We start from the raw sequence: 11,433 nt of genomic DNA on the forward strand, positions 1-11,433 counted from the left end.
AGCCACTGCTGAAAAGGGCTCAAATCAGCAGAAGATGCTGGAAACTGAAGAATCTGCTGGACATGGAAGATTTTTCTCAGAAGAAGCAGGCAGTTTAATAGCTTGTTCAGAACATACAACCATCACGAAGCAGAAAAAAATACCACGTTAAAAACCAAGGGTATATGCAAACTTTTGCAGGGGGTTTTATGATTAATTTCAGCCATGGTTTTTGTCTTTTGAAAAATATGTAAACTTTTTTGGGTGTAAAATAATAAAACAAACGCATACATGCATAATATTTTGTCAAACTTGAACAAACTTCTAAACAGGCACGTAGCTGACATTTTAAAAGCTGTACGAGATCCAAAAGTTTACGTTCATATAATTATTAATCACCTGTTTCTAAATGGTCTGTCTCTAAAAGTAAGGGGGACGTATCCCCCCATCCCCACTGATTGTTACGGCCTTGCTTCAACTTTCAAAGCACAAATGTGATTTTGTGTGTCTAAATCCTGATATTTACAGTTTGTTTTAGGTGTGAGACTGCAAATTCAGTCATATTGTGTTCATGAAGTTGAAACCATGAAATGAAATCATGTGCGCCTTGATGAACAGCCTTAAATAGCAGAAATCAGCAGATGGAGATGTAAATGATGCATCTGGAGGGGCAGAATGATTAGATCTGTAAGACCTGGATTATTTTATAGGTTGAGTTTCCCCCGAGTGGATCTGGTGTTTTGTTTAAGACAGTGTCTGTGTGGGAGGTCGGGGAGGGTCGTGTTGATGTCAGCAGTTTGCACTGGAGGTAATAGAAAAGTCCTCACGCAAGCGGTTTTGATCTGTCTCTCCTGTGCGACAAAAGGTGGCTTACAGACACATGAGCAGGCAGTGGCGTGGGGTAATCCTGCCCACAATAGACATACACAGTGTTGGTGACTCTGAGCCGCCTGTGCACAACCACCTCAACCAAACCAGAATCACCTGTTTTCACAGCAAATGCATCTTGTCTTAGCAGGTAACTTGGCTAATATGAAATTTGAGATTGAGGGTGCAGGTAACTGGATTGTTTCATAATGTGCAGGGTGTGCTTCATCTTTTATGACATCATGATTAGTGACAAGAATTAGGACTGAAAGAACTTGTAATTCGATGATGTTGTTGTCGTAGTTCACTAATGCACACCTGAATTTCTGGTGTAAAGTTACATGTTTTCAGGCTTCTGCATACAAAAGCATTATCATTTGAAACAAAGCCCAAACGCATCACAAAAATCTAATCAAAGAAGGCAACAGAAACTGTTGCTGCCAGCATTTCAGTTCATCCCAAATGAAAGAGCAAATACACAAGCGAAGCAGTATCCATTCACTAGACTATAGCTGTCTGTGATTGCCCAGAGCAGAGGGCTCAGCGTGTCCCCCGCCCCGCCATCACCTCTTGCCTTCAAACATGGATTTCCAGAGCTTTATTGGGCCTCAAGCCAGCGGTCCTGCCAGCACACACAATGTAAAACTCTGCCTAATCACTTCTGCACAGAACCAACTGGCTCTGCCTGAGCAGAGATGCTGTGGCAAAGCCTTCATTGTGTGCTGGAGAGAGTCACTCTTTAATGCAGATACAGCCTTAATGGTTTTAAAAGCAGGTGTACAATGAAGAGTCGACTTTCATATGCTCAGTTTCTCTAGGTTTATTGGTTCGAGTAAAATGTATTTATTAAAAATGTAAATATAGATTTCTTAACTATTCGGAAGTTAAAACAGTGCGTTGTATATTTGTAAAAATTGTCAATAATTTAATAATAATAATTATATGCATTTGTGTTTAAAAACGGCGGCTCTTTCCGCTGTAGTGAATCCCTGATGAATAAAGGGACTCAGCCAAAGGAAAATGAATTAATGAATGTGTTAAAAAACACTATTATGCATGAACCACAGTTATTAGTAACAGTGGTGATAGTATGGTATTTCAAATGATTATGTAATGTAATAGAAAATCAACACATCCTACCGTTATTTTTATATGTGCTGCTTGTTCTAGGTAACTAAAAGGGGTGTGTTCAGGATAATAGCAGTGCGTAGTCTAATGAGAGAATGAATTCATTCTTAACGCTCAGCAATGTGTTACACATTGTTATTAAAAATATTTCTGAATTGTTATATAAAATGGGTCAATCCAAATGATGAACAACAATGTAAAAACAGTGTCGTTTAAGTAAAAGTTGATCTGAGAAGAGAAGAAGTGCTAAGGGGAAAAAGAACTGCAGCAAATTATAGGTTGATAGGTCCAATATAATTTGTAAATGCTTTATAGTGGTGACAAAAACATGAACTGAGAATTAAAACATGCAAAAACGGTTAAATCGAATAAAAAAATAGCCATATAAAGGCGAAAATCAAGCCACAACGCTTGATATAAGCTCTGCAAGAAGCCTCCAAAAGCAGCATTGTTAAAAAAATATATATATATGCAGAAAAATCATATCAAATTTTTCAAGGAACTTCTCAAATGACCCAAAGAAAAATGCGGATCAGCTGTAGTAGTAAATCAGTAAATCAGATGAACCTCAGTAATCAATATTAAGTTTCATTACTCTACGAAAACTGTGTGAAGCACAGAGGCAGGAAAAATCCTGGCATGGAGATGTTTCTAGTACTGTGGCGTTAGGCCCAGTTATCATTTACCAGCATCATGGATAAGTTTGAATACATCAGAATACTTAGAGAGATTATGCTCCCCTGTGCCGAAGAGGAAATGGGTGTTAAAACAAGATAACGAGCACAGACAAATGTTGATGACTTGGTTATTTGATTTCAGGCAAAAATGAGTGAGGTAATGGAGTGGCCAGCTCAATCCACTGACCTTAACCCAACTGAAATCTCATGGGGTGACACTAAATCCCACTGGTCCTGTTGATTTTTAATATGTTCTTCCTGGCTTAAATACCAGTTTATAGATGCCAGAAGTTGAATGCAACACAAATATGCAGCAGTTATCTTGCAAATAAATATTAGGTTTATAAGGGTTACAGTGAAATATAAAATATGAATTTTAGAGATTAGAGATTGGTATTTCTAAATATAAAAATATATTTTAATTCATTGATTACCTTCATCCACCTCTTCATCCGCAAGGCATTGCTATTTTAAACAACAAAGAAAACCATACACTTGTTTTGTCCTGTGCATGTGGTGTGTAAGGTATGATGGTTACATCCGTGTGAGGCCTCCTTCTGTTGTATGAGAGGGATTGTTTCTTTGTGTCAGCACTTAATCCACACTGTGAAGGGCTCTGGACCCTTTTAGGGGCCCTGGTGTTGTAGCTGGGGCCAGAGAAGAGGCAGTTTCCAACACTGTTCCCCATCACGGGCTGGGATGGAACTCTAGTGCTCTGGGGCTGATCCTCTAAAATGTCACCATCTTCCCACTTCTAATAAATACACGGTTTCCCTTTCCCCATGTTTGATCTCTTTTATGATCTCTAGTTTGAGATCATTTGTTTTTGAACAGTTTTTTATGGAAATAAATACAGGGAAATGTCTAGATGGGAATCTAAACTATGTTCACAATTATGCACATAAAAAAAAAATGTTTAGGTTTACTACATGTGCATGAGTTCAAACGAGTAGCAGGACAGAAAGGGCTTGTGTTTTTCTCTTTTTTTTAATTCGATTTGTTGTATTGTCCAGAGCCCCCTCCCACAATTCAGCCAAAGGATTACAGTGTCACAGAGGGTCACGGCTGTTATAAATACCCCTGTGGCCTCACGCTTCCCCATCAGAGAGGCTGAATGTCTGCAGGACATGCTCATCACTTGTCAATCCGTGTTCCTTTATTAAATCTCATCTAGAACTTCCTCATAGATGCAGAGACCACCAGCCAGTTTCAAACTCAAGGTTTTATGACAAAAGCCAACAGGATCGATGATTTCAGTCTTGTGAAGCAGGACTGCCTTTCATGCCAACTTCTTTGTAGCTTGTAGAAGCATTTATGCTTATTTTTCCATAGTTTACACACCTTTGTTTTTTTTTGTGTGTGTGTGTGTGTCTCCATCCGCAAAAAAACCAAAGGGATCACATCCAGATCTGCTCATCTTTTTTTGGTGACTTTCATCCCTCCATTTTCATCCCTCTGCATTGCTTCTGTTGACTTTTTGCAGCCATGTGGGAGTTCCGGTCCATGTCTTTTTGGCGGGCTGTGTTTGCCGAGTTTTACGGCACCATGTTCTTTGTGTTTTTTGGTCTGGGAGCCGCTCTCCGCTGGACCACCGGGCCACACAATGTGCTTCAAGTGGCCTTCTGCTTTGGGCTGGCAGCTGCCACGTTCATCCAATCCATCGGCCACATCAGTGGTGGCCACATCAACCCGGCGGTCACTTTCGCATACCTGATTGGCTCCCAGATGTCCCTGTTTCGTGCCTTCTTCTACATCTGTGCTCAGTGCTTGGGTGCATTGGCTGGCGCCGCTGTGCTTTATGGGGTCACGCCAACCAATATGAGAGGAAATCTGGCCTTGAATACGGTAAGTGGGCCTAATGGTTTGTCTGATTGATTGATGTTCTAAATCATAGAGGTGCCATTTATGTGTTCGTATATTTGGATAAGCATGTGTGTTTGCATGATTTCAGCTTCAGCCTGGCATCAGTATGGGAATGGCCACTACCATAGAAATATTCCTGACCCTGCAGCTTGTGGTTTGTGTGTTCGCTGTGACCGATGAGAGGAGAAACGGGCGACTGGGGTCTGCTGCCCTGTCCATTGGCTTTTCTGTGCTAGTGGGACACCTGCTGGGGGTAAGAGGGCACCAACAGGACAAAGATTCAGTTTTAACATCACTGCTTATCCTATGAGTTTGATCCATGGCAGTTTTTACAAAACGAGAATGAAAATCAAACATTTAAGCATAAGAATGGGAAAATATGTTTTATAACTGTAAATATTTATGAGCAGATTTAGATTTTAAGGCGAACTATCCATAGTTTAAGGTTCATTGAATAAAACAAAGCAAATATATAGGAGAAAATCCTTTTATTGGCCAAAATTGGTCGAAACATTTTTCTGATGAAGTAAAAGGACAGTAAATATTAATGTATATAATCAAAAGCATGCATTTATATTGCATAACCCCTGATGTAACTTTGGAAAAATAAGCATACTCGCATACAAACAGTATTCTTGCATAAGGAATTTTTTTATAGATATGCATAGAATCACCAAATGACTTCCTATTTTGTCTGTATTACTATCCTATAGAATTCTATAAATATATGCTCTATGTATATCTATATAAAACATTACCTATATGTACAGTCTCCATTGATATCCTGTTTTGTCTGTATTAACTATATATTACAGAACTATATAAATAAATGCTCTATATATAAGAAACATTTTTATATAGATATACATAGTCTCCAAATAATTTCCTATTTTGTCTGTATTACTATTTATTATAGAACTATCTAAATATATGCACAGTGTATATAGGTAATATTTTATATAGTTATACCGAGTCTCCAATTGTCTTCCTATTTTGTCTGTATTAACTATATAAATATATGCTCTGTATATACAGGTAATATTTGTATATAGATGTACATAAAGTCTCAATTGATTTACTATTTTGTCTGTATTAACTATATATTTTAGAACTATAGAAATATATGCTCTCTATATAGAGGTAATTTTTTATATAGAAATACATTGTCTCAATTGATTTTCTTTTTTGTCTGTATTAACTATATATTTTAGAACTATAGAAATATATTCTTGGTATTTATAGGCAATATTTTTATATAGAAATGCATAGACTCTTCAATTGTTTTCCTGTTTTGCCTGTATTAACTATATAAATATATGCTCTGTATGTATAGGTAATATTTGTATATAGATGTACATAAAGTGTCTATTGATTTACTATTTTGTCTGTATTAACTATATATTTTAGAGCTATATAAATATATGCTCTCTATATATTGGCAATATTTTTGTATAGAAATACAATCTGTATATATAGGTAATATTTTATATAGATATACACAGACTTTAATTGATTTCCTAATATGTCTGCCTTAACTGTATATAATATAGAATCATACAAATATATGCTCTGTATTTATAGGTAACATTTTTATATAGATATACATAGTCTCTACAATTGACTTCCTATTTTGTCTGTATTAATTCTATATAGAAATTATAGAAATTTATAGAAATTTGTAAATTGCTTTGAAAGTGTCTGCAAAATGATTGCGCAAGTCAATTATGTTATCTTTCTTAATGTGCCTTGAGGCATAAAGATTTCAAGATCTGTAAAACCTGCCTTGAAGCAATATGTATTGTGAAAAGAGCGATCCAGATACTTTACATTTGTACATCTCCTTGCAGATGTATTACACTGGAGCCGGAATGAACCCCGCCAGGTCTTTTGCCCCTGCTGTGCTCTATAGGAACTTCATTAACCACTGGGTGAGGCAAATCTATATCATATTCAGATGAAGAATCTATTTGCTTCCTGGTCATTTTTGTTTTTAACCATGCCCCCCCCCATATTCATGTCAGGTGTATTGGGTGGGCCCTATGATCGGCGCTGCCATGGGAGCTCTGCTCTACGACTTCATGCTGTTCCCACGCGTGCGGGGTCTGTCCGAGAGACTGGCTGTGCTCAAGGGAAACAAACCAACAGAGCCTGAAGCCCAGCAGGAGACGCGAGGAGAGCCAATCGAGCTCAAAACACAAGCCTTATAAACACTGCCAGGAAACTGTGGATCCCTGAAGCAACGCATACGTATGATCATTTTACACACACACACACACTTCCAGAGGCAAATCAAGACACTGTAACCCCTTCACAAGGACTATGAATGAGGGTAAGAAGTACCCGCTCAGGGGCACCTCTGTCATTTCTAGTCTACTATGAGTGAACTACACTAGAAGTGGACTTCTGCATGCTTTCCGGTTTCACAGGCTTTCAATGATCTCACATTCATTTCACTTTCTTTTTTCCTTTTCTTTGATTTTTCCAGAGACGTGACACGTGTACTACATTATTAGCATTTTGCAACAGATTTCTACTTACTGTCGACATTATTCAGTTGTGCATGGTGTGTGTGCGTGGGTGTTTTCCGACAGTTTCCAAGTTTGGCTCTTCCATTTTCCACAATTCGCTATTTGTTTGTATCAATGCAATGTTCTTTTTTTTTCTATCTCCCAAAATGAAGGAAACATTCCTTTGATCTTTGGTTTAGGTGGATGTTCATTCACAACTGAAAGCTCTATAAATCCTTTGGGAACTTTGATCCCTCTTCCGAGTCCGTTTCAAACTGTTGTATCGTTTAACGGCAGCCCACAGTGGCCCAAGTATGAAATTCTTTATAAGAAACGCAGTCACACCATCATTCATTTATCTAAAAAATAAACAAATAAACACACAAAACACAACTAGTCTATTGTTATAGCCCAAATTTCACCTTTATACAGACAGAGCGGGAGGTATTTGTTTACAATAATACCGTAAGTGTTGTTTTAACTATGCGTGAGCTGTCACTGACACACTCAGCTCACTTTACGGAAAATACAAACACACGTCTTGTGAGTCCAAAAGCTTTGAGCGCATGTTGAAACCTGTTAGTTACAGACACAACTTAAGAAAGCAGAAGATATCTCTGAATGGGTTGTTGTTTTCTTACATGTATAATATATGATACTGTAAAGCACACAATATCACATAAGCAAGAGTGCCATTTTCCATACAATATAGATTTTTATATTGGGTTAGCTACTGTACATTTTAGAGACCATATAGTGTTTTTTCCGTTTCACGCAAGAAGCCAGAGATTTGTGCATCTCAGAGTAAAACCGCTGTGTTTTGTTCCTGAATGAATCTTATTTTTAAACAAATGGAACGAGGAAATGATTCAATAATCCATTTGCATCACTTGTTTCCTTTCTAAATGAATCTGCAGTTTTGAATGAATCAATTGAATAAAAGATTCAGTGAACTTTTTGTCAATTTCACACTGCCCAAACAAGAAGTTTTTACCCTCAGTAGAGTTTAGTACTTTTAAAAATATTCCAAAGTACATTGTTGTTTTCTCAGACTTATTTTTTTCGTCTGCATTTTCTGTGTAGATTAGCAGGTTTGGCATCATTTTGTGTGTAAATAGCTTAAGTTGTGTTCTGACATTTAGTCTCAGGCAAATGAACATTTCTGTAAATCACTGTAAAAGAAATATGAAGCCTTACTGATGTGAGCAGAACAGGTTTAAAACATCATGGACTTATTAGTGACTGTTTCTGTTTTTTACAGTAGACTGGTACAGGGATTATGTCAAGACCTGAAAGAATTCTTCACTGTGGATTTTCCCATGGAATATTTCAATTTACGAGTAAAATAAAGACTGTGCTAATGTAAAATGCTTTCATGCTTTGCCCAAAAAGGTCAATTACACACACACACATCGAAGAAGCGGTTGTATTTTATAAAATGTTTTACTAATCAGTAACTAGATAAGAACGTTCATGTTGAAGAAATAATAAAACAAAGTTGATGCTTTACATCATTTAACACAATTACTGTTTAATTTTAGTGCTTATGTTTTTAATAGTAATTCCTGAATTACTATTAAATTTTAATATTTAATATTATTAAATAATACAATTCGAAGTATCAATAAATTATGTTTGCAGCAGACTCAATAAGAACCCCATAGGGAAATCAACAACATATTCTTCTTGGTCAATGGTTACATGATTATTAGATATAATTTTATGCTCAAAGCCTTGGGTTAAAAGTTGCTGTTGAAGCTAGCTGATTTTAAATCATCAATTCAGGTTAGTAAATAGCTATGTCTCTATTCACTTTTTTATGTGCATATTGGATATGCTCAGAAAAAAAACAGTTGATGGAAACACCAAGATGCGCATAAATTTTGAAAATGCGCATAAAATACCTATGATCTCTCATAACAAAATCCTATGGAGTCAATAAAAGAAAGTTCTGCAAACAAAAAGTAAAGTATTGAGCAAAAAATAAATAAATAGTTTGTGGAGTTTGACAGCAATATTCTATCACGGTGTCTCAATCATGTTCCTTGAGGACCACCAACAGTGCATGTTTTGAAAGTCTATTACAGGTCTTTCAGTCTGTGTTAGCGAGCCGATGATCTGAATCAGTTGTATTTGGTTTAGGAGACATGAGCTGCGTCTGAAATTGCATACTTCCATAGTATATAGTAAGCTAAAATCTAAAGTCTGAGTTCAAAGAATTTGAAAATCAGTTTACTGGATAACTGTGTACTTTCGGCGAGATTCTGAAGTGCGCATCGGATGGATGCTATGCTATCCAATGATGCACCATGAGAGAATTCATAAATGGGAGTGAAGCGACGCATCACGATCACGTGTTGATGATAAAATCGGATGTAGTATGTCCGAGTTCCATTCACACTGCTCACATTCATACTGCATAGAAAGTACTCAAATAAACGGCCGAGTAGTACGAATAAATTCAAATGCAATACCTTCTGAGTAGTTTGCGATTTTGGACGCAACCATGAAAAATGTGCAGTGCCGGATGGTCCTCCAGGAACATGGTTGAGAAACACTGTTTGAACATCTTTAAAGATAATGACAGTTTTAAACAAATAATTATCGTTGACAAATCCAGAACTTTTTAACACTCAGACAAGATGCTTTGTCTTGAACTGCATTTTGATTTATTTACCAGCTTTAAACATGGAAATTTGAATATTTATTTTGTAAAAAAAAAAAAAAAGTATAATATCTTATATACCTGCTTTACATATTTGGTCACATGTATTAAAAAGAGAAAATCTTCAACCTTTACGTTGCATTGATGTGTAAGTGCTCTGTTATGGTTGGTAACAGGACTAACACAAGAATCAACAATCAGGCAGGTGAATATCTGGCACATTCATCTATTAGTGCAACAGAAGGAAAAAAATCATCTGAACAGACAACAATACGGAATTAATCCCCTAAATACATACAGAAAGTCACTGATGGCACCTGAAAGATCCCATTTGATGTTTTTACTATTCAAAGCACTGTAAAATGAAAGTTTTATATTATACAAGACACAGAACAGTATTTCCAGAAGGCAAACATCACAGTTTCAATTTCAGGAAAGTTGATGATGTGTAGTACTAAAGACTAAATATAAAAAAGATGCACGGAGAACACTGTAAAATAGCAGAGACAGTATGATATGTGACATTAATCCTTAATGTAATTTTGTGCACATAAGATGTATTTTACATGATTTACACTCATCAATGCAGTAACGAAATGTTTGCAGGATGGCAATGTGAAAACTTAGAGATAATAATAAGAAGAAGATAATAATTTCCTACTAAAGCAGGGTTTCTGCAGGTTTCAAAACCCTTTAGAGATCAGGTAATGAAGATTTAAAGAGCGAAAAACGTCCCCTCAGATTTTTTCATCTTTTACAACTATATTATGGATGCAACTTTACTGTTCCTTCTGGACATGCAAACTTGTGTTTGCAAGCGCAAGTATCTTAAGATTTTTGAATCAAAATTATTTTAAAAGAAGCTAAATCATATGAAGCCTTGTTTTCTGAAAAGCTGATCAAAATCAAGTGAGTTTATGATCAAAACTAGAACATTTGCCAATGGACTCAAAAAGAAAATACTTCAGAGCTTGATTCAAAATCTTGCCCACTTTATATTAAGTGGCATTAACTTTGATGCACTTACATTTAAATGAATAATTAGGTGCAACAATGCCTTTATTGTGTACTTATAAAATCATCAGCATGTAATTACATCTGTAATTAATTATTGTAATTACATTTAGAATTGCACTGTTGACCTATTGCTTACACTATGGCTGTTTCTCAATATGCATTCATTAGCGATCTTGCGCCCTCGTGTTCTCATGTAACATCGTCATCAATCACCTAAGTTCAGTTCCAAAACTCAATTCGCAAGAACGGGGGATGCTTAATAGTTCCTGGATGTGTTCTTGATAGCGAGGATGCATCCCAGAAGTCATTGCCATGGGATAAAGGAGGTGGAAAGCATAGCATTTTAAATAGATTTATTATTGTAGTTCAGAGATATAACTTATTTACCTCAGGAGTTTCCCTAAATGAAACGGTAAAAGTAAACATAACCATGAAAATCTTAAAAAAGGCATAAACACAATGAGGATGTTTATTTGCTGAAATTCATATTAAAATCTAATTTATTTGTATTGTGCAAAGTATATGTAAGGTTTTTGGGTAACACTTTACAATAAGGTTCATTAGTTAATGCATTTACTAACATGAACTAATCACATGTACAGCATTTATTAATCATAATTAAATATTTACTAATGCATTATTAACATGCTTGTTAACATTAGTTAATGCACCATGAGTTAACATGAACTTACAATGAACTACTGTATTTTCCTTAACTAACATGAATAAA

General features: G+C 36.1%; 1 protein-coding gene across 1 annotated transcript; it reads left to right on the plus strand.

Moving 5' to 3' along the window:
• Positions 1–3,751: 3,751 nt before the first annotated feature.
• On the plus strand, positions 3,752–8,389 carry mipa (major intrinsic protein of lens fiber a). The gene is given in 4 exon segments (NM_001003534.1): positions 3,752–4,496; positions 4,603–4,767; positions 6,362–6,442; positions 6,536–8,389. Coding segments are annotated over 4 exon segments (792 nt in total). The 5' UTR covers positions 3,752–4,136; the 3' UTR covers positions 6,722–8,389.
• The last annotated feature ends 3,044 nt before the right edge of the window (positions 8,390–11,433 follow it).

The sequence above is a fragment of the Danio rerio genome, chromosome 23, assembly GCF_052040795.2.
Source record: "Danio rerio strain M-AB ecotype USA chromosome 23, GRCz13ab, whole genome shotgun sequence".
Lineage (NCBI taxonomy): Eukaryota > Metazoa > Chordata > Actinopteri > Cypriniformes > Danionidae > Danio > Danio rerio.